Below are 24,697 nucleotides of genomic sequence, written 5' to 3'. Positions count from 1 at the left end.
CCACATGTTAATAAATCAGGGCTATGAAACTACTCATCCTAAGAGCATATATTACAGAACCAGGAATTCGATGGATATAGCCTTTAAATATTTTTTCAAAATAATTTTTTTTTCAAAGAAACAAGCAAGATACAATATCATTCAGCTTTTTTATTAGTGACTGATGGTTCCTACTGCCAACAGAACACAAAACTTGCTACTATAGGAGAGATCTGCAAGTTTGTAGTCTTTTGTAAAAGGTGTATGTGATTTATTTTTGCTCAGATTTTTGCTTATTTTTGCATGTGTGTGTATACAGACAGAAGCATCTGGGACTGAAGAACGTTAGCCCAGGGTGGCACACTACAGGTCACTTTATAAAATTTATAAGCACGGTGTTTGCTGACTGGCGCGTGTACTACTTAATTAACGCTGGCCTCTTTAGGAGGATCTTCGTAAGTAAGGAAGACGAAGCTCCTTCATCTGGGCATTACCGTCCCAGCCTGAGTGGGTTTTTATTCACTAAGATTGGTTGATGTAGGGCACTTCCGTCCTCCTAATACACATTTTTCAATAAATACGCTTTTTGCTAATTGAAGCCAGTGATTACTAACAATCGCCAGGGATGAGGAGGTTATGACATTTTACATATTTAAGAACAGGAGCAAGCTGGTAACAAGGAGAATCTAGTTTCTTAATTGGCCACGATTTCGAAATCAATTTGCCTCTTGTCATTCCCTGGGCGGCACTGACATCTAGTGGAGTTACCACTTCTGAGATCTTGAGCGTGCGACGCCCACCCGTCACCACCACCATCAGCGCCGGCGCTTTGTTAGTGTCAAAGCTGGCAGTGATGAAGATGCAGGTTTTCAGTCTTCTCCTTCAACGCCAGGATGCAAACCCGGGTGAAGGTAGCTTCTTCATGACCCCGATTCCTGTTCCCTCTAGTAGCAACAGTGCGATGGACTCAGCTTCTGAAAGGATCTACTCTCAGGCCACTTTCCAACACGGAGAGACCGAGCCTCGACCCTGGCCTGCTTCACAGGCACGCCCTCGCCGCCATCACCAGCTGCATTAATTACGACACGATCAATGGGGATTTCCAGTCACCATAAGGACGGGTCTGCACTGGTTCTGGCCCTGCCCCACCTGGCCTGGACAGCTGGCCGCTGTCTGGGCGCCTGGACTCGGTGTATACATGTGTGCACGGCTCCAACTGTGCAGAGGTGGGGGTCCCATCCGTCTGCTCTCCTCTGGGCGGGCAGCACCCCCATCCCAGTCCACCTCCTCTTGAACCCAGGTTGACTCTGACAACACCCACGCCTGATGGAAAACAAATCTGGCCGTGCAGACGGCAGCAGGGAAGGGCAGGCTTATCACCTGAGTTATCTGTTCATCTGTTATGAACAGTTATCACCTGTTCATCTGCTTCTTCCTGCCTTAAACATGTCTCCTTTGGCAGGTACCCAGTGGGCAGGGCCCAGGACACTACTTTCCAGCACCTTCAGACCCCAGAGGTGCCCACATAGGTGTGGGATGGAACGTGCTGGAGCAGCCCCATTTCAAAGAGACTTCCCAGCTTCTTGCCTCTTGCCTTGAAGACAGACCAAAGCCAATGACCAAGAAAGGTGACCCTGAGGAGGTGTCGTGAGCCTGGGTGTCCCGTCCTCCTGCCATACCCTAGAAGAAGTGTCAAACCCACAGAAGATGCCCTGGCCCACGTTCCAGGGCCCCTCCTCCCCGCTATGCCGGTGTCCCGCTCACGGCCCACCCGCCCTCTCTGCGCCTTCAGCAGTGGGCTCTCCTCAGGTCCACGGACCCCTGGGTCAATCAACGGCCTGTTCTCCGAGGTGACCCCGCCTCACCTGGAAGCCCCCACCTGGGTGTGCACACGTGTGACAGGTGGATGCATAAGCCACGAGTGCTGTTTAGGTGACTGCTGCTGTTCTCAGCATGTCTGAAGAAATCCCACAGTACAGCGTCTCATAGTGGATGTCTTTAAGCGTATCAGGTAGGTACCTGTATTTTGCACACACCTAAGCACCTCCCTCCTAATCTACAGCCACTTTTGCTTATGCACTAATGTAAGTCACTCCATAACAGTGGGGTGGTGAGATAAAAATGAAAGCAAAGGACTCGTCACCCCTACAGGGACTCTTCCTAGCAACCTCTCTGCAACTACTGTTGTTTCCGGTTCAGAGAGGTTGAGTTCCTTGCCCAAAGTCACACAGCCCCAGGCAGTGGAGGCCAGGGGCTGAGCCTGTCGGATCCTCACTCTGGCCCTCCAACAGCAGCACCTGCCAGAACTCACACGGCACGGGGCAAGGAGCCGAGGAAGGGAATGGTTGTGAGGAGGGAGTGCGTGCTGTTGCCAACAGACCTCGGCGATAAAGACCATCTGATGGGAAAACTGCCGTGGACATGGAGGAGAGGGCCAGGGGATCCTCCGTACCTGGCACCCTCCTTCACCATGGAGAACGTCATCTCCAGGGACTTCTGCGGCTGTCCAACAATAAGATTCCACACTTCCAATACAGGGGGCGCAGGTTCGATCCCTGTCCGGGGAACTAAGATCCCACGTGCTGCACCACCAAAAAAACAAACAAAAAAAACCCTGCCATCTCTAAATCAGGGCAGTGGATCAGATAACAGACTTGTGGCTACCTCTGCAGAAGCCTCCTTTAGCTTGAGCCAGGAAATATTGAACTTCTTTGCACTGAAGTCAGTTATAATCAATCAAGAAAAAGGGTCAGTCACTCAGTTGTGTCCGACTCTTTGCAACCCCATGGACGGTAGCCCGCCAGGCTCCTCTGTCCATGGGATTCTTCAGGCAAGAATACTGGAGTGGGTTGCCATTCCCTTCTCCAGGGGATCTTCCCAACCCAGGGACCAACCAAGAGGAGAAATCACCCGGCTGGAAACAGAGCACCCTGATGCTGTATGCTAGAGCTGAGCAACTTTCTAAGACAAGTCAAATTTCTGTTTCTAAGACAAGACACTGGACGCTGGAGACATCCTTTTTGTGCGGCCGGCCTGTGCACTGTGGGATGTTGAACGCCTCCGTGGCTGGTACCCAGACTAGAACTCTGCAAGACCACACCCACCCCCACCCCCCCCACCCCCAGCTGAGACAACTCAGACCTTCTCTAGAAAATGCCAAATTCCTGGCAGAGCAAAAGCATCTGGATGAGAAGCCCTGGTTTGAAAGCTTGTATACTCGTAATGCACAGACCTAGTCCCAGGAGGGAAAGTGTTCTTCTCAAGTCAAATGACTCCAGCCATGCATGGCAGTAGCTCTGCCCCGAGTTCTGAGTCTGGAGTTCTGGGCTCAACTGCAAAGCCTTCTCCACCATTGATTGGTAGTGTCTGCTGTGTGTAAGGGAATGGACAGGGTGGCCATGCTTTTGTGTCCTCTGTTGTAAAGGGGACAGCCCAACTGCTCAGGGAGCTTTTAAAAAACTATACACACCTGGTTCCCATGCAGATTCCGAGCTCATAAACCTGAGCCCTGAGAGCTGATGCACACCAGAGCCCTGCACATGGTTCTGAAGAAAATTCCAAGTGGACAGGCCTGTGAGCCTGTACAGACCCCAAGGAAGTCCTCAGCGCTCCAGCCTAAGGAGCAGGGGTTTTGTCCGCCTATAGGGCTTACACATCTCATCTTGAAGGCTGGATGCGCACGTGTGGGGAATCCTGGCAGAGTCTGCCACATGCACGTGTCTAACGGGAGACCAAGAGAGTCGCAGGACCAGGGACACCTTTATCCAACTCCTGGCTCTTCGTTTCTGACTCCCTGCAACTGAGCACGTCCCAGCTTGCTCAGCACCTGCACCTTGGCATCCCGCAATATTCTGAGACGCCCACGGAACAAAGCGCCCTTCCTGACCACCTGGCGGCCAGAGGACCACTCGGTGACCGTCTCGGGACCCATGCTCCGAGCCCTGGGGGACACTCACAGTGAAGAGGTTGGACCGACGCTTGGACTGCTTGCGGACGGGCGTGGGCGTGTTGGCTGCGGGCGGCACGTCGATGCGGAGCTCCTTCTGGCTGGTGCTCGGCGTGGACGGCACGGAGGAGGAGTAGTCGCTCAGGCTCCCACCGCCGTTACTCGTCTGCAACGATCCGAAGCCAAGGCTGTGTTAGGGACCCACCCCGGGAGCCTCACTCACCACCTGTGTGGGGCCGTAAGTCACACACAGCAGGTGCAGCCGGACCGGTGCGCCGGCCTCTCCCACTGGCTGATGGCATCGGCATGAAGGATGCTCGGTGTCCTTCTAGAAGACAGCGATCAGCTCGGCGTCATTTCAGCTAAGAAAAGGGACTGAAGGCAGGGAAATCTCTTTCGTTTAATTTTTCTTCAGAGTGAAAATGTAATTATTTTCTATTTCCTCTGAAAAAGGAAGGGACTGGTTGAACTAAGTGGTTTCCGTGGTCCCTTCACTGCGCTAGATTAGAGGCAGAAAGAGCACAGTTGTGCCCCAGAGGACCAGAACTCACATTGTGAAAATGACCTCTTAGAGGGATAAATCGGGAGACTGGGATTGACATATACACACTGCTATATATAAAAAGATGATGACTAATAAGGACCTGCTGCACAGCACGAGGAATAATACTCAATAGTCTGTAATGGCCTCTATGGACAAAGAATGTAAAAGAGAAGGGATGTATGTATTAATACATGTATAAATGACACTCTGCTATACAGCAGATACTAATGCAATGCTGTGAATCAATTATATTCAAAAAAAATAGTTTAAAAAAAAGAAAATGACCTCTTAGAAATGTGGATGCATCTGGAAGATACTTCAAAATTCAGAGAGAATTGCAGATGCCAGTGGTGGGGATGTGAACAGCCTTGATGGTACCTTTGTAGGGCCCTACTGTAAACGCACTTTCCTTTTCCTCAAGGAACCAAACAGAGGTTGCCTAACCTTCTCACTAAATCTGTTTAAAAAGTATCAACATAACACCTGCCTGAGAAATGTAAACCGAAGACAGGACAGCAGGCAAAGATAAGCCAACCGTTCCTCTCTGGGATTTTGGTTAGGTTCTTCAAAGTGACTTATATATTATTTGCTTCCAAATAAACAGCAAAATGTTGCAATAGGAAGATAGTAGTGGAACTTCTCTGGTGGTCCAGAGGTTAAGACCCCAGTGCAGGGGTGTAGGTTCGATCCGTCTTTGAGAAGCTAAGTTCCGACATGCACACGCGTGGCCAAAAAAAACCCATAAAATATAAAACAGGGGAAGCATTATTCTAACATTCAGCAAAGACTTAAAAAAAAAAGTTACCAGTTTCCATAGGGCATAAGGGAAAAGGGGACTCTAACCCAGAACTGCTACCATCTTGAAGCATATTGTGGGATGAGCCAATGAGATTTACCCACAGCTGCTCAGCCTACAAGCAGACGAGAACAAGGACCAACTCGGGGTCATTTAAATCAAGAGCAGAGACAGCGTGGAGATGGGAGCATTAAAGACTGATTCCCATAAAAACCACTGAGCCACAGCAGTTTCTGAAGATGTTAGGTCAGTTACAGACACGCTGTTATTTGCAAAGTTGAAACAAACAGGAAATCCACCTTGGAGCTGGCTGAGCACCCTCTTGGCAGGCATGTCCTCCCGGGCTCGTACCTGCCTTTCAGCCCAGCCTCTCAGGGGACCGACATACCTGGCTGATGTGCACGGCAGACACCTGTGCGGAGCAGACTGACGAGTGGCTGGGCGAGTTGGGGAGGGACTTGCAGGGACCTATGGACAGCTGCTGCTTCTTCCTCGTGGCGACAATCTTCTGGGCAACTGCAGGCAAGGGGACACAGGAGGTCTCTGTGAGGCTGCTCTCCAAACCCAGGGCGCGTGGCAGAGGCCCAGGACCGTCCCCATCATCCACTGTCCCCTGGGTCCACAGTTAATATAATTCCCGACTTTCAGTCGGGCACAGGATGACCAGAAGAGACACGTCATTCCCTGGGGCTTCCCCTGGTCCATACCCCTGCCCCCCAGCTAAATGTGGCCACGCAAGCAAGTCCTGGCCAATAGGATGTCAGCAGGAGGGTCATGTGGCAGCATCCCGGAAGCACCCTCAAGAGAGATGCCCTTGGCCTATTTCTCCCTTATGAGCTTTTCCTTCTGGCTGCATAAAGGGCACATACGTTGGCTGCAGCCCTGTAAGTGACCTTGGAGGGTAGAAGCCACACTTGGTGGGACATAAGCCCTTGACAGCCCTGTGCAGACTGCCTCAGAAGCTTTATAGGTAAACCACAAAAAATACACATCTATCTTGTTTAAATCATTCTAATGATTTTTTCTCCCCAATTACTTGCAGCAAAAATCATCCTAAATAAGACAGGGGAATTTAAACCAAATCCTTTTGGGAACCAAAAAAATCTATTTTATTTATTTATTTTTGCATAGCCTAAAGAATTACTCTCAACTCTACAAGCGACTGCATAGAATTATATTCAAGGACATGTAATTATCTCAAAATTTTTTTAAATTTAAATATACAGCTACACACATTGAAAGTTTATCTTAATCAATACAAATCTAAATTCCACCAGTCATAACTTCTGGCAAATAGGCTGGCTGATAAAGCATACTGGATTTAATTGGAAAGGAAGTCAAGGATTAGAAAACTCTTCCTACACCAATAGGTGTCACTACAGGAGAATAACTGCAGGTTTTATTTGAATAGATGTGTGTCTTTGGGGACGAGCTGTAATTAAGTTCAATGATATTCAATCCTTGTCTTTGCCCAGAGTGGCTATTTTTAAAGACATCCATGCAAAGGAACACACACTGCCCCCCGCAGCAGGTTATGACACAGAAGGAGCACACACAGTGGCCGCGGATCATTTCTTGTCCAAATGAATACAGTGTTAATAAGGAGCTCGTTTGTCCACAGCTCACGGCTTTCATGTAAATGAATGATGTATAAACATGATTAAGTGGAAATGCAATATATAAAAAATGGCTCACAGAGACCAAACAGCAGCCTCATCAGTTACATCCCACCTCCGATAGGCCTCTTATCATCCTGAAAGGATGATATCAATTAATTTATCTTCCCATAGTGTATTGATCATAACCTTCATCAGCTAATCATGTTTAAATTACAGAGGAATATCGCAACACTCTGTCATTTCAAAGCCATTGGCGTATTGATCTGGGGTCTTTGAAGATGCACATTAGAATATTTCAAAAATCATTATGTGAACTCAAAACTAAAACCCAAGAACAGCTTCCAACACCTGCAAAACATGTGCTGTATAGGTGAGCTGAGATTCCGAGACCGAAAGTTAAATAACTTACAATCACGATTGTCAGGGTGACCGCCAATTTACTTCCATTAAAAAAACAAAAACAAAGAAGTTTTTTTTATTTTGATGATCAACTCTAATAATGCATTTTTATTCTCCTCCTGACCTCAGAGCTACTATTCAGTTGGATGAAGAGCTACTATTCAGTTGGATGACCATACAGGATTTCATCTTAAATCTCACAGAAAAAGTGTAAACATCAGAATTAAACAGGGCAAAACTATTTGGACAACTCTATAGACATTCTCGGTAAGTGTTTTATACTCTAAGGGGGAGAGCTGAGAAACTTTCTAAAACAAGTCAAATACATTATTAAAATCCTCATTTTATGACATTCCAAATGGAAAAGAATTTTATCTCCTCCTCACATGGAGGCTAGAAAGAGCAAGTCCATGGGCAGAGAGAATCTTTACACATTAAGACTCCCACATGGGGACCGAAAGGGCCGTGCAAAGCATCAACCACACGTTAAGTACCAAGGTTCTTCTCTCCATGGAATTACTGCTTTGCCACATTTATAACAAAATATGAAGTCACAGCCTCTAATAACTCAGCATTCTTTTAAGCCTAATTAGAACTTTTAACCCTATTTGTTTTATTTCACCATTATTTTTATGTCTACCCACAAACGGAAGCAAGGAAATGAGTTACAAATATTTTGTGCTAAAATACGTAGACTGCATCAGAAATACAGGATAACCCATAAAGTGGGGGACACTTCATAGGGGACAACGGAAGTATCTGACTCAAGAAGGAAGAGGAGACACAGTGACTGTTTTGTAAGGCTGAGCCACCTTCTTTTTCACGGTGAAAAGCCTCCTGCCCACTGTGGCCACAGAGCTGGGCTGGGCCGCGTGTGTGCATGAGGCCTCCTCCCCAGTAACAGCTCAAGGGAAATGGGGTCCCAGCGCAGGGAGGCTCTGTTCTGTAACTCCAGTCATCAACTGCGCCTGATATCTGTTCTCCTGTAACTATATCCATCAACTGCGCCTGATATCCAGAACACTGAAAGGTCAGTCGACTTAAAACATGAATCTTACTTGCCCCTCAGATTACACTGGCTGGGCAATCTTTATAATCACTGAGTTTTGTCTGCATTTAATCACTCCACAAGTGAATGTTACATATTTTATATAAGTACATGCAATGAATGAATAAAACAGAGACACAATCACTTGAGCGGACTTAAAAGGATCTGGACCCTTTATCATCAAGCTGTGATGTTTTGCCAGTTTTGGCGCCATGCTTTTGTATAAAGCTGCCACAGGAGCTAAGCCCAAGTCTGAAATGCTGTCGGGGGCAGACCCTGAAAATGTTTCCTCCCTTCCCAGGTGGTGGTGTTCAGTCGCCGAGTCGTGTCTGACTCTGCGACTGCATGAACAGCAGCACGCCGCCAGACGCTAACCAATCTCACTAACCTGGTATTCCAACAGCAGTGCTTGCTGCTGCTTAAAAGCCGCTTCCTAGGGACTAACATACAACGTGACAGACATCATCAACACTGCTCTTGTTACACGTGAAAGTTGTTAACAGAGTGCATTCTAGGCGCTCTCATCAAAGGAAGATATGTTTCCATTTCTTTAATTTTTTATCTATCTGAGGTGGTGGATGTCCACTAAACTCACTGTGATATCATTTCACGGTGCAAGCTAAGTCACTGCACTGTGTACCTTACATGGTGTGTCGGTTATAGCTCAGTCAAACTGGAAGGGAAAAATATTAAATACACTCAAATATAAACAAATGAGTGAGTAAGTATCACGCCCTCCACAATTCTGAAGTTTTACTTGGGTGATAGATACCCTTTAACTGTATCCATAATCTCACTGTAGAAACTTCAAAAATAAGGAAGCAACTTCCACGACCTGGGAGAGGCCTGAGTGGCTACTGGGGGCTGGCGGTAGCCCCTTCTCGACCTGCGTGATGACCTTGAGATCTTTAGTTTTCAGCTGTGCTCTTGATTATACTTTCAGAAATATATTTCCCTTCTTCAATTAAAAAGAAGTTGATTTAAGAACTGAAGCAACCAGAAAAAGCGAGTTACACAGTTACGTTCTGCACAGATTTTGAATTTTCTATTGGAGCGATGATAAATGACACCCTTTAATTAGTGTGTAAAAATAAGACTCTCGGATAGCTCCCAAATAAGACCTCATTAAAACCTGGCCTAATGCCCAATTTCTGCTTCTCCAGGTTCTCAAATCATTCGCACTGAAGGAGGAGCAGAAAGAATGCATCTGGTCCCCTCAAGGGAGTCAGGTCCACTGCTCACCAGGATCTGGGGGTCATCCTCCTCTCCTCCCCCCTTCTTTCCCTCCCCCCTCACCTTTGACCTTTACACCTGAACAACGGGCCAGGAGGCTGAGCATCATGTCTGCCGCTGTTTAGTGCCTAAGTCGTCTCTGACTCTTTGCAGCCCTGTGGACTGTAGCCCGCCAGGCTCCTCTGTCCATGGGATTCTCCAGGCAAGAAGACTGCAGTGGGTTGCCATTCCCTTCTCCAGGGGATCTTCCCAACCCAGGGATCAAACCTGGGTCTCCTGCATTGGCAGGAGGATTCTTTACCGCTGGGTCACCAGGGAAGCCCTGAGCATCCTGTCTACTAACCCATTTAACCCTTACAGTCCCATTTCACAGATGAGGAAAACCAGGCAGGGGGAGCCATCGGCAGAGCAGGGGCTCAGACGCAGTCCGTCTGCCTCCAGGAGTGCTTGCAACACTGCCCTGCCAGACCCCGGCGCTCCCAGGACGGGCCTGTGCACGCTTCTGCCCTGTGCTGGCACAGACTCTCCCTGATGCCCCCTCCCTTGTGCTGACCACTGCAACCCGGCTTCCTTCTCTGTGCCCTTGGTTGAAACCTGCCATTGCCAAGGTTGCTGGTGACCAGCTGGAAGCCTGGTCACCTCCTGCTTGACCTCTGGGCAGCCCTGGGCACCACTGTTCCTCCTCCCCTGACACCGACTCTCAAGGGCTCCTCTCTGGCAGAACCTCCTTCGCAGCCTCCTTCGATAGACGTTTGGTGCCTCGAGGCTTCTTTCTTTGGCCATTTTCTCTTCCGGCCAAGGGCTCCCAAACCCATGCAGCCTTGCTCCGCGTCCTTCCTGCTTCTGGGACCATGGATCCAACGACTGACTCCACACCTCCGCTCCGGATGCACCTCGACGTCCACATGGCCCAGCCTGGGTCTCACGCCGTCTCCCAGCTCTAACTGTACCATCCCCTGCGACGCCAGGGCAGGGACAGAGGAGCCAGAAGAGATGGATTCTTCCACCAGAATTTCTCATAAATTCATCTTCATGATCACTACTTGGACCCTAACTCCACCTGCCCGTGGCCGGCTCCTCAGGCAGCCTCCGGGGCTGTCCCCCGTCACTGCCGCCCACAGAACACGCTGCAGGCAGCCTCGTAAGGCTCTCCCCGACCTGCTTCTACTAACAGTCCTGCGACATGTCCCGTCACCACACCAATGTCAGAGCTGAAAGTTCTCAGCAGAACAGGGCTCTTCCATGTGGAGGAGTGGGGGGCTCTCCACTCCCGTTATTACTTCCCACAGAGCCAGGGACCCACAGCCCCAACTCTTTTGACCTCTTCCCAAGCCCTCCTGCGAAGGCCTGACCCACTTAAGTGACTAAAGTGGCCGCCAGCTTGGGACAGGCTGTCCCTTCTCCACCCCTGCCATCAGGAGCCATGTGCCTGGAGCGCGGGGGCAAGGCGAGGGCTCCCCTGCTGCCTGGAACCAAGTCAGTCCGTTTCTGGTTTTCACACAAGAAAACCCAGATGAGCGTTATTGCCTGGTACAGCTTTACCATAACAAGGAATCATCTGACCCTCAGGGATCTTATCTCTTAATTGGCTCAGAACCCCAGAGGAGACAGGAGGCAATCCCAACTCGACGCGACCACCCTCCAGCCTCGTGGCCCACTGCCATGCCAGAGAGAACCCACCACACCTCCCACAACACACTACACAAGCTGCCACCATGGCCCAGACCTCACAGTCAGTTCCTCCTCAGAATCTGTACCGTGAGCATCACCTCTCCTAGGTAAGCTGTCCTCTCGAACCATGAGGTTCCTCCAGGGGGACCCTGCACCCCAAATACCCACAGGTGCTCGTGTTTTACCCAGGTCCTGACTGAGCACCAATGCACGTTTCCACACGCACACACACACAGGGCCACAGCAGTCAGGGCTGTGCTGAAGGCTGCAACTCGACTTCTCAGCCCTGAATCCCTAGTGCCTGGGCATAGGAACTACTCCTCCCCAACCCAACACATGATCACTCACACCAGGTCCTGGCCTCAAGCTCTCTACTTACGGGACGAGGTCCCCGGACAGGGGTGTCTCTAACACTCCCCTTGAACGGTACCACCCGATGTCTGCGACATCCATAATTAAGCACCTAATTCAGTTTAATTGCTCAGTTGTGTCTGACTCTTTGCGATCTCACAGACTGCAGCACGCCACACCTCCTTGTTCTTCACCAACTCCCGGAGCCTACCCAAACTCATGTCCATTGAGTCGGTGATGCCATCCAACCATCTCATCCTCTGTCGTCCCCTTCTCATCCTGCCCTCAATCTTTCCCAGCATCAGGGACTTTTCAAATGAGTCAGTTCTTTGGATCAGGTGGCTAAAGTATTGGAGTTTCAGCTTCAGCATCAGTCCTTCCAATGAACACTCAGGAGTGATTTCCTTTAGGATGGACTGGTTGGATCTCCTTGCAGTCCAAAGGACTCTCAAGAGTCTTCTCGAACACCACAGTTAAGCATTTAAGCTTTTTAAAATTTCATTAGCCATGATGACATTTTTGGCATAGTCCAGTGAGTGTTAGCAAATGTAATCCGCAAGATATCTTCTCTCCTTTGAACGATTTACCAGAATCGGTCAATTAACAGGAATGTTCGAAGCGCCACCCGGGGGCCCAGAGAAGGAAGGGAAGGCAGGGGACAGGGTGTGTGACCTGGTCTCTCACCTCTCGGAGTCCCAAGCTAGAAGCAATGTCCTGGGCACCTCATAACCAGAGCTCCAAGGTTCTAGCAGAGACAGGAGCACCGAGAACCACTAAAACACTAGGCTGGGCGGTTCCTTTTGCCCCATCCGTTCTTCACTCTACTGAGATCCTACAACCCCACCAGCAACCTGTCCAGGTCCCAGGGGAGCAGGGGCTTCTCCATCAGGCTGAGGACTAGGCGACCCTCTCACCTGCATTTCCCCAGTTCCCTGAGTGTACAGGAGACTTAACTCATCAACCAGGTGTGTAAGGATCTGCTCTTGGACATCCCCCAGCACGACCCCATGAGCAACGTCAGCTTCCGTGGTGTGAACACTGCTGTAGGACCAGTGTGGCCCCCATTCTTGGGCTGCGCTGGGGAGTGGGTGACTCCGGGGCCCGGGGGGAGCTGGGGGCCGCAGCTCAGCACAGCAGTGCAGGAGCAGGCACGGCTGATCAACATCCCGGAGCCACCATCGGATGCCAACTGCGGACTGAGTGTGAACCCGGCCAAGCCTGAGCAAGAGGGCGGTCTTTGGCTACTGGGAAGAGCTGGACGCAGGCTGTTGAGACCAGGAAAGGTGAAAGCTCTGAGTGAACAATGTTAGATGGGAACTGAAGTATGAATGATCGATCTATTACAGGACTATTTCAATGTTTATAACAGGCACGCTTATAAAAACCAACTAGCGTGAGATTATCCTTCAATTAAAAAATTAAAAAAAAAATCAACTAGTGTGAGACTCTAATTTTTACTCCGCAAAAATATTTTAAAAGCACAGCTCGAGGTTGGGGGTTCATTGCTGTTGTTGCTCAGTAGCTCAGTCGTGTCTGATTCTTTGTGACCCCATGGAGTGCAGCATGCCAGGCTTCCCTGTCCTTAACTATTTCTCAGAGCTTGCTCAGATTCTTGTCCTTTGAGTCGGTGATGCCATCCAGCCATTTCATCCTCTGCCTTCCCCTTCTCCTCCTGCCCTCAGTCTTTCCCAGCTTCAGGGTCTTTTCCAGTGAGTCAACTCTTTATATGAGGTGGCCAAAGTATTGGAGTTTCAGCTTCAGCATCAGTCCTTCCAATGAACACCCAGGACTGATCTCCTTTAGGATGGACTAGTTGGATCTCTTTGCAGTCCAAGGGACTCTCAAGAGTCTTCTCCAAAACCACAGTTCAAAAGCATCCATTCTTTGGTCCTGCTTACGGGGAGAGAAAATACTCCCCAGACTTCATAATAACAGGCCAGACTTATGTGAGTTTTGGGGCTGATTTTGTCTCAGTTTTGTGGTCCAGAAGTTAGTTTGAACCACACCTTCATGCAAGAGCCAGACTGAAGTAAATAGAAATATCTCTGGAAGAGGTGCTCTTAATCCAGGTCTCAGAATTCCCTGAGACAAAGACCACTGATCATGAGCTCACAAATAAACTTAGAAGTGAAATCACAGGATACGTGAGCAGACAAGGCACGAGGAAGGCTGAATGAGCATAGACAACAAACAGCAAATCCAAACCTGCTCACACAGTAATGGACTTGTTGGGGAGAAACAAGAAACTAGGAACGCAGCCCTTTTGCTGCCTCACATCTAGGATCATCCTCACCATCTTTCTAATTCCATATACATGCCTTAATACGCAGAATGGGTGTTTCTCTGATTTACTTCACTCTGTATAACAGGCTCCAGTTTCATGCACCTCATTAGGACTGACTCAAATGCATCCCTTTTTTATAGAGTAATATTCCATTGTGTATATGTACCACAACTTCCTTATCCACTTGTCTTCTGATGGGGGGACACATGTGTACCCGTGGCACATTCATTCTTTGGCACTCCGTTTTCTTTATGGTCCAGCTCTCACATCTGTACGTAAACACTGGAAATCCCATAGTTTTGACTAGATGGACCTTTGTCAGCAAAGTGATGTCTCTGCTTTTTAATACGCTATCTAGTGTGGTCATAGCTTTCTTTCCAAGGAGCAAGTGTCTTTTAATTTCATGGCTGCAGTTTATGCCATTGTCTTATTTCTATTTTTGGTGCTACCACCCAGAGGTAACACTGACTGCCTTTGCATCGAAAAGCTCTTCTGTTAGAACCTTGGAGGGCTTACCAGGCAAATCCTCAACAAATAATGAAAACCACCAGGGGTTGTAAATTTTCCAGCAACAAATAAAAGGTCCCCTAATGTCTCAACTCAGTTTTAAATTACAGTTTGAGGGATCATTAAATGATCCTGTTAATTAAGTAGAAATTAATTACCAAATTATCCGTGTAGTTCTGAATTTGTGACTTAGGAATTAAAAAAAAGTTCAAAGTGAAATTTTTCTCAAGTCTCAAAGTTAATGAACATTAAAGGGGGGTATTCTGTGTTGTTGGTAATCCTATCCCCATCCCCTAGACGTGTTTTCATCTAATCTAAGTTTTGAGTATAGAGGAAGCTATGCCAGAAAAACCAGCAAAAGGAAAAAGAGAGAGGGAGGTGGGGAATGTGGAAGGAGCTACCTTGAAGGCCTCTCGGGCTGTGTGATGCTTGGTGACAGCTAGTGAACCACAGGGACCCACAGCCGCGTGCCCACACTCCTCTGAAATCCTACCGCACTTGCTGCCAGCTGGAAAGTACAGTCAGCTCATGTTCTAAGACGATGGGCCAGCTTCACGGGCCTCCGGACGCCTCTGGAAACACTAGCGAGGATGCTTCGTTTACTTTCCAAGGTCAACGCGTACCTGATCTTCAACCAGCACTCCCCATCCGGGTCAACAAATGAAGACATGGCTCACCGGTGGGGAAGGAGTGGGGACGTCAAGAGGAGGGAGGCAGAGAAGCAGCTTAGAAGGGAAATGGAAACAAGGGGTAAGAATCCCGTATTCAAAGAAGAGTGACGTGTGTAGACCGTGTCCTTCAGACAACAGGAGCCGCTGAAACTATTCGTGGACAAGTGACGAGAGCCACGCTTTGAAAGGACACCCGGTCCATGTGGTTTAGAAGAGGCGGGTGACTTCTATCTGGGTAGTGGAGACAGGAAGCACGTAGGGGTGTGTGTGGACACGATGAGGGGTGGGGTAGGGGGCTGTGACCGAGCTGCCACGGTCTTCACTCAGGATGCTGGCTCTTAAGACATTCTGGTTTGGTATCTACCTTTGGTGCTCAGTCGCTCAGTCCTGTCCGACTCTTTGTGACCCCAGGGACTGCAGCCTACCAGGCTCCTCTGTCCATGGGATTTCCCAGGCAAGAATGCTGGAGTGGATTGCCATTTCCTTCTCCAGGGGGATCTTGCGTATCTCCTGCATTGTCAGGTGGGTTCCTTATCACTGAGCCACCAGGGAGGCCTATCTACCCTTACCCAAGATTAATATTTTCAAGGGAGATGGAATTCTAGGCTGATTACACATCATTTGATGATTTGAAGTGGCCGAAAGGTGTTCTTCTAAGGGGATATGAGCTCAGGGATGTAACGTCAGCTAAACCCCCAGAGTTTAAAAACTTTCAGAGCAGGTTTGGACATTTAACCTCTTCTAAGGTATAGCTCCTAACTCTGAGTTGGCCGATCTTCCTTAGGAAGACCAGCGCTCCCATTCTTTCTGTGTGTTAGATCTTCCTGTGGGAGAAGGCGATGGCACCCACGTCAGTGCTCTTCCTGGAAAATCCCATGGGCGGAGGAGCCTGGTGGGCTGCAGTCCATGGGGTCGTGAAGAGTCGGACACGACTGAGCGACTTCACTTCCCCTTTTCACTTTCATGCATTGGAGAAGGAAATGGCAACCCCCTCCAGTGTTCTTGCCTGGAGAATCCCAGTGACGGGGGAGCATGGTGGGCTGCCGTCTATGGGGTCACACAGAGTCAGACACGACTGAAGTGACTTAGCAGCAGCAGCAGCAGCAGATCTTCCTATCGGCAGAGCGACCCAGCAGGAGAAAGTCATCATCCTTGTTCTAGCAGTGCTTTCAGCTTTTGTGCCCCTACCTTTAAAACCCTCCAACCGCTCTGTCTGGAGCCAACTTGATACCTTCCACAGCATCCTTCGTACGGACACGCTGCGTGTGACCTCAGTCGCTCAGTTGTGTCCGACTCTGCCACCCCATGGACCGTAGTCCGTCAGGCTCCTCTGTCCATGGGCTTCTCCAGGCAAGAACACTGGAGTGGGTTGCCATTTCCTCCTCCAACGGATACCTTATCACTCTAAAAACAGGCCTGGCCTGATCATGTCCACGTTTCAACAGAACAAACTATAAAGCCTCAGAAGAGTTTTCTAATTATAACAAGTATTATTAAGGAAGGAAACGTTCCCTGCAACTGAACAGATCATAAAACGATCACAGGGGTGTACGGGGAACAAAAAAACGCTCTCCTATGCATTTGCTTTTTGGTTCCTTGTCAGTGAAAACCTAACAAGAAGCTCTGCCAAAAGCCCCTGTGCCCCGAGCGAGTCTTCAAGAGAAAGAGTCTGGTGGTGGACATCCTTTGATTACTTACCCTGTGGACCTCAGCACAAAATATATCGTTTCTATGACACTTTATAAAAAACCATTTTAGACCAGACACTTTATTTAAAAAAAAAAAAAAAAAAAAAAAAACACCCTTTAGACCAAGATAGGCCTTGGTAAAAAAAAAAAAAGTCAAACTTGCTTTAATTTCTTCTGGTGAAGCTTTCAAGTTTCCTATGAAGTAATGAAGTCTGAATTCTTAATCTGAGATTCTGTTCTTGTCTGTATTCTTTTTATCTCGTTGTATTAAAACAAATTTATCTTCATTTATGTCGCAATTACCTATTAGGGTTGTTAATTTGCTGGAAATGAAGCTATTGTTTAATTGCTCCTATTAATCGGGGGATTTAAATGCCGACTGTAATAAACAGTTACCTTCAGGACGGAGCAAAGTCATGGCTCCTGACATTAATTTCACAATTTCACGAGGGGAAATTTCTGCCGTGTCCCCGGGAGCTGGATTTCCCCTGTCCTCACAGAGATCATGAAAGAACATAACATTTTTAGAAACTCAAACTGAAATAAATATGGTCTATGCAGTGTGTTTTACACGTGTATCCAAGTCTGATGTAAAGTTATTATTTGTGACAAGGGGGACATCAAGTCATCCCGTCAGAAACCACGTCCCACTTTTTCGCATTTCTTCAGAGCACACTGTCCCTTAAAACCAAGCCCCAGAGTGGAGCTCCCAACAGCAAGCTTTGGGTCCCAGCTGCCCCAGCTGCTGGTCTGGGGGCAGTGGGCCGCAGGACGCTGACTGCTGGGGTTCTAGGCCCCGAAGGACACAGGGTCCCTGTGTCCACACCCAGAGGACTACGAACATTCACTTCTCTACAGAAAATGTCTCAACACACCCCAACACCACGCTGCCCAATGTCCTGCAGCTGGTTTTGCCCGTGGCCAGTCTGCCCAGGGCTGGAATCAGCATTTCTGCGCTAGAAAGAAGGCAGACATGCCACACAGCCCCGCGCTGCCCCCAGCTTTGCAGCACCAGCTCCAGAGGCCCCGTGTGCCCTCAGGATGCCCAGCAGACAGTCCATTCGGGACATGCTGACGTCCTCTGCCAACACCGAGGAGTCCTCCAGCCCCTCCGCCCACCCTCCCTCCCTTTGGGACCGTGAGCTGAGATTCCAGGCTCTGAAGGACACAGGGTCCTCCTCCAGCCACTGCCCCCCCGGCGCCCTCCTCCACGTCCTTCACCACGTCACCCCTCCGTCACCATGCAGACTCCAGATTCCCCCGTCCGGGTGTGGAAAGGACACATGTCCGCCCCGCATCTGGCACAAATCCGACACCTGGAGAACACCTGGAGAATCAGGGCCCCCTCTTGGGACGGGCTCAGGCTTCCGACGAGTCTGAGACACCCAGCACGCACACGAGCCACTCGTTTCCAAAAGAAAATGGGCACCGCAGGCCTGAGGGGTGACTCAGCAGGAATGCAGGGGAGGGAGAGACACCTGGCTCGCCGCCCCCTGCCACCCGCCACACAGCGGGCACAGGGGCGGCTGGGACGCCACCTGCCCGTGCACGCGGGCAGCATCCGTGCCGGCGACCTGGGCGGTCCCGGGACACGCTCGGCCCTCGCACGGGTCTGCCTGGGAGCCGGCTTTCCCCTTCCATGGGTCGCAGGCGGCGACTCCCTCTGCTCTTTGGCCTGCCTGGCTCCCAATCTACTCTTGCATCACATCTTGGAGCAGCTAGATGTGCCAGGCCGCCTGCCGGATGGGGAGATGTGTGCCGGTTGCCCCACTGAAGCAGTGGACGGCCTGTCTGAGGGCGCCCTTCGGAAGAGATGGTCAAACGGCCTCCGTGCCTCAGCTCACGAAGGTCTCCCCAGAAGGGCTCGCCAGTCTCCGCCGAGAACCCGCAAACCCCTCTCTTCCTCAAGCTCGCTGTTTCAGATTGAGCACTCGCCTTCTTCCTTGATACGTATGTCAGACACGGGGCCCGCCGCTGGGGGGTAACAGTGCCCTGAAAGGAGGCGTGTGCTTGTGACCAAGCAGGGATAGTTCCCAGGAGGGAAATGCTGACGCATTAGGAATGTATTAAACAGACACGGAGGAAATCATCAAAAGCAGGGACGATTTAGGGACAGAGGGGCTGGGGAGCAAAATAAATTAGGAGTCTGGGATTAACAGGTACACACAACTATTCATAGAACAGATAATCCACAGGAACTGCTGTATAGCACAGGGAACTCTACTGATAAAGCTTTGTAATAATCTGTAAGGGAAGAGAATCTGAAGAATATATACACATAACTGAATTGCTATCTGTATGCCTGAAACTAACACAATATTGTGAATCAACTGTATGCGTGTGTGCGCCCAGTTGCTCAGTCGTATCCAACTCTGCAACCTCAGGGACCGCAGCCTGCCAGGCGCCTCCGTCCATGGGCCTTCCCGGGCAAGAATACTGGACTGGGTTGTCACGTCCTCCTCCAGGGGATCTTCCTGACCCAGGGATCGAACCCACGACTCCCGTGTCTCCTGCATTGGCAGGTGGATTCTTTACCGCTGAGCCATAAATCAACTATACTTACACTTAAAAAATTAAAAATTTTAAAAGGCAGGAAAAATCGGGAGGCATGACTGCAATGATTACAAGAACACAAAATGTATCAAAGTGTCCTGCCTGAAAAATCAGTGACAATCACCACCAGATGAGGGCAGGTTCTGATGAAAAGGAAAATGTGCGTGTGCGTGTGTGTGTGTGTGTGTGTCTGTCCCTAGAAATTGCAGCAAAGGCTGCAGGTGTGCCTAGTGGCTCACGCCTAAGGCAGGAGAAGATGAGCACTCTTCTCAGACTCACAGAAGCCAGGAGCAGGCGGCTGCTGCTGGCCGTGGGGTCCGAGCATCACCAAAGGGAGATTCTGGGGGTGGGAGCTGGTACTCCTGATAGGCGCGGAGACCTCACCAAGGGCTGGAACACCGCTGGCCTCCCAGACCTATGGGAAAAGGACTTCTCCTGCGTAACCTCGCCGGCTCAGAAGGAAGAAAGCTCTACCCTGATTTGCTGCTCACAGCTACAAGGCTGAGCACCATCCACTCAGTGCCCACTGGGCATTCATTACTATGATGCTGCTTAATGAATAAAGATCTATGAATGGAGCTTAGGTTAACTGCAAATATAGAAAGATTTGCCTAAAGTATAAATTAAAGAGCTTTCAAAGAGCTAAGCTTTCTGGACCGGGGCTCAGGAATATTCTCACCAAGACCCTGGTGAACAGAGACTTTCACCCAGATTCGGATCAGGCAACAATGAAACCCTGTGCGGATCTGTTCAAGAGGCTAAGAGATGATTAACTTTCTCTCTCCTTTATGCTCAAGTTGGATGCAAATCAGCGTCTTTCAAGACAAGGCAAGTGAAGATCCCAACAAACTGGCAATACAATTTAGATGGCAGACAAGGATCTAAAAGATAAATGGCTTAAACAAAGAGGGGGAAAAATGAACCTGTCACTTCTTCTCAACTCATCAAGCTGTCTTACGGACAGAGTGGATGATTCTGGAGCAGAGAGGCTTCTGACACCCCCAAAGGGGAAGGCTCCCCTTGGATGCTTTCCACGGAAGCTCCTTGCCATTGTTCCTGCACCCGGAAGGCTCACTTTTTAGATTTTTTTTAAAGGCCAAATTACAGGTCAGAATAGACTAACAGACAGACTCATAACACAGCTATGAGTCAGATGAAAGAAACACCCGGGATACAGGCAAATAAAGGTAGTGGTATCAGAAGAATACAATTCATGACAAAGGAAGAGTGAGGCAGGAAAAAGGTGACGGCAATGAGGATTTCAAAACACGGAGAAACAGAAGCGACTACAAAGAAACGGTAAAGCCACAGACCTGATTATTCAAGCGAAAGGAACTGCACAAAAATGTAAAGGAAGGTGAGACATCTGTGCTAAGTTGCTTCAGTCGTGTCCGACTCTTTGCGACCCTATGGACTGCAGCCTGCCAGGCTCCTCTGTCTGTGGGATTCTCCAGCCAAGAACACTGGAGTGGGTTGCCATTCCCTTCTCCAGGGGATCTTCCTGACCCAGGGATCGAACCCATGACTCCTCTGTTTCCTGCATTGGCAGGCAGGTTCTTTACCACTAACGCCACCTGGGAAGCCCCAGGAAGTCCAAAGGAATGCGAGAAGATGAAGATAAATGAGGAACAGGAGATGAAAGGGGCCTGAAATAAGAAAATACACAAGATGTAAAGGCCGTGAGTAGATTTTTAAATCGGGAGCCTTGAGACAAATACAGTTAAACACAAGCACTGGTTTCTCTTTTAAAAATTAATATGGTTTGGTTAATATTGGCCTAACCAAATTTGGGAGGTCTAACTTGCTTCCTACGGAGGCATGCACTCACAGAAAAAAAAAAAGGGAGTTTTAGAAACTTCTTTAATATCCCCATTTGCCATAAGCACATTCTCCTAGAGATACCTTCTAACGTTCAAGAAAAATGGACTTATCTATCGCAACTGAAGCTGTTTTCCTATTTCTGGGAATAGTTATCCTTACAACAATCTCCATAAAAAAGACATTTTCTTCCTAAAGTGGGGGAGAAGACGTCTCGGTCGGAACCTGGGAAAAGGATTCCTCGCTTCCCGGCTCTGTTAATAACAAGCCAGCGGCCCTGCTCCTTGCATGAGGCGCCTTGGAGGAGTGACAGTGACACAGAGGTTGAATTATACAATGTATTCTGATGCAATTAGCAAGAAGGATGAGATGACAAAACAGATTTCCGCTCGGTCTTCAACAGGGCTGTGTGCATTAAGTCATTGTGAGGCTCTTCACACCACCCATCAATTATTATTATTTAACCAGCAGCACCACACAGAACCCTACCCTCTCCAGGAGACACATGATTTGCCTTTTGCGATATTTAATGCGATACTAGGCATTTAAGTTGGGCTTCCCTGGTGGCTCAGCTGGTAAAGAATCTGCCTGCAATGCAGGAGACCTAGGTTCAATCCCTGGGTTGGGAAGATCCTCTGGAGACGGGGACGGCTTACCCACGCCAGTATCCTGGCCTGGAGAATTCCATGGACTGTATGGTTCATGGGGTTGCAAAGAGTTGGACATGACTGAGCAACTTTCATTTTACTTCTTCAGGCATTTAAGTTACATGAATTCAAGGGCCCCAGTAAAGAAACAATATGATCCCATAGATTTAATATCAGATCAGATCAGATCAGTCACTCAGTCGTGTCCGACTCTTTGCGACCCCATGAAGCGCAGCACACCAGGCCTCCCTGTCCATCACCAACTCCCGGAGTTCACCCAGACTCACGTCCATCGAGTCAGTGATGCCATCCAGCCATCTCATCCTCTGTCGTCCCCTTCTCCTTCTGCCCCCAATCCCTCCCAGCATCAGAGTCTTTTCCAATGAGTGAGTCAACTCTTTGCGTGATATGGCCAAAGTACTGGAGTTTCAGCTTTAGCATCATTCCTTCCAAAGAAACCCCAGGGCTGATCTCCTTCAGAATGGACTGGTTGGATCTCCTTGCAGTCCAAGGGACTCTCAAGAGTCTTCTCCAACACCACAGTTCAAAAGCATCAATTCTTCAGCGCTCAGCCTTCTTCACAGTCCAACTCTCACATCCATACATGACCACTGGAAAAACCATAGCCTTGACTAGACGGACCTTTGTTGGCAAAGTATAGCATCCTACATATATGACTAATAAGGACCTATTGTATAGTACGGGCTTCCCCGGTGGCTCAGTGGTAAAAAGTCAGCCTGCAAATGCACGAGACACAGGTTCAATCCCTGATCCCGGAAGATCCCCTGGAGAAGGAAATGGCAACCCACTCCAGTATTCTTGCCTGGGAAATCCCATGGACAGAGGAGCCTGGTGGGCTACAGTCCATGGGGACGAAAAAGAGTTGGTCATGATAGTGACTGAACGAGAACAAGTGCATAGCACAAGGAACCCTCCCCAGCGCCCCGCAATGACCTACATGGGAAAGAGAGGGTGTGTGTACACACAGAAGTGACTCACCTTGCTGTACAGCAGGAACTAACACGGGCTTCCCAGGTGGCTCAGAGGCAAAAAGAATCTGCCTGACAATCAAGAGACTCAGGATACACAGGTTCCATTCCTGGGTCGGAAGGATCCCCTGGAGAAGGAACTGGCAACCACCCCAGAAACTAGCACAACACTGTAAATCAGTCATTCTCCAAAAACAATTTGAAGCAAAATAAAACAGCATCCTGGTCATTCTTTTCCAGACATCACGGTTACTGAAGAGTTAAGTACACAGCTTAGAGAAACTTTGCGAGAGTTTTTTCCTTCAACGAGAAATTGAGTGTATCAATTGCCATTGTAATTACTCACAGCACCGCAGGTAATTACAAGGGATCTAGATCTAATTTTATTTACATTTAGAATACCTGAGGTCACCGCCATCAAGATTTCACGTTTGTGACTAATCGTGTTTAAGTGTTAATTAGAGTTCAGAAGAGAATATTGATTGATTTCTAAGTTTGCAATCTGCTGTGATTCAGTCACTATGAGGAAGCCAAACTATCCTCACATACTACCATGCATTTCTACGAATAACTGAAATCCTTCAAAGAATCCTGCATGCATTTAGTTCTGGAAAGTTTCATTTAAAAAAGAAAAAAAACAGACCTCCTAATACTGCACAGCCTCCCTGTGAGAAAGCACTTCACATTAAATTCAGTGCATCTAGACCCACCTTGGGCTTCCCTCGGAGCTCAGTTGGTAAAGAATTTGCCTGCAATGCAGGAGACCTGGGTTAGATGCCTGGGAAGATGCCCTGGAGAGGAAATGGCAACCCACTCCAGTATTCTTGCCTGGAGAATCCCATGGATGAAGGAGCCTGGCGGGCTAGTCCATGGGGTCGCTAAGAGTCAGACACAACTTAGCGACTAAACCACTACCTGACCCACCTTAATACAAACCACCTACAACAGTATTCTAAATGGAGTAACAGCAGTGTCTCTCTCCCCTTCAATTTCGTAATGCAAATTTATAACCCTGCACCAAAACATGGAAAGAAATGTGCACACCCATGTCCACACCACCTCAGTTTTATAACTGCCCCGTGTTGCTCCACTTGGCTTATAACACACCCACCATCCATCCATTTTATTTTTGACACATTTCAAATATGAGGCAGGCACCAGCGCTCTTCTGCCCGACACACTTCAGCGTGTGCATACTTCACGCATTCATTAAGCGCTTAGGGTTCCTTTTCCCGTGATTAAATGTACACCCTGTGAAATGCAAACATCTCGGTTGTACCACTCCATGAAGTGACAAATGTCACATAACTCAAATCACTATGAAGACAGAGAAGGCTTGCACCCTCTTAGCGAGCAGTATTGTTTCCCCTCCTGGCCTTCTGCTGCTAAGTTGCTTGTCATGTCCGACTTTGTGCGACCCCACAGACAGCAGCCCACCAGGCTCTGCTGTCCCTGGGAGTCTCCAGGCAAGAACACTGGAGTGGGTTGCCATTTCCTTCTCCAATGCATGAAAGTGAAAAGTGAAAGTGAAGTTGCTCAGTCGTGTTTGACTCTTTGCAACTCCATGGACTGCAGCCCACCAGGCTCCTCCGTCCATGGGATTTTCCAGGCAAGAGTACTGGAGTGGGGTGCCACTGCCTTCTCCACCTCCTGGCCTACGTCACCCCAAATCCTCTCTACCAGCCCTTCTCACTCCCTTGCAACCACCCTCCCTGATTTTTTTTAACCGCAGATTACTTTGCCTGTTGTATTCACAGAACCTCCTATAAATGGAATCATTCATTTAGTATGAAAGCCTGCTTTCACTCAACATCATGTTTTGTGAATACATCTAAAATAATGAGTTTTCAAACACACATCAGCCCTGGCACACTGAGCTACCAGAATCATGGTTACAAAGCCTTTTTCTCTTCCAAGTGAAACACAGCAGGTCCCTGGAGATGACGGTGAGCTT

The 24,697-nt window shown here is 48.8% G+C and overlaps 1 protein-coding gene across 12 annotated transcripts in view; it reads right to left on the bottom strand.

Annotated features, from left to right (window-relative positions):
• AGAP1 (ArfGAP with GTPase domain, ankyrin repeat and PH domain 1) overlaps positions 1-24,697 on the bottom strand; it is a 559,406-nt gene that overhangs the window by 275,834 nt on the left and 258,875 nt on the right. For all 12 annotated transcript variants that reach the window (XM_025289491.2, XM_025289492.2, XM_025289493.2 and 9 more), the window contains 2 exons: positions 5,654-5,781; positions 3,936-4,091 (listed from right to left, as the gene is read on the bottom strand). In XM_025289491.2, coding sequence (XP_025145276.1) covers positions 3,936-4,091; positions 5,654-5,781 — 284 coding nt within the window. The remainder of the gene's footprint in view (positions 1-3,935; positions 4,092-5,653; positions 5,782-24,697) is intronic.

The sequence above is a fragment of the Bubalus bubalis genome, chromosome 6 (assembly GCF_019923935.1).
Source record: "Bubalus bubalis isolate 160015118507 breed Murrah chromosome 6, NDDB_SH_1, whole genome shotgun sequence".
NCBI lineage: Eukaryota > Metazoa > Chordata > Mammalia > Artiodactyla > Bovidae > Bubalus > Bubalus bubalis.
The sequence above is the reverse complement of the archived record's forward strand: the minus strand, read 5'-3'. Positions and strand labels throughout refer to the sequence as shown.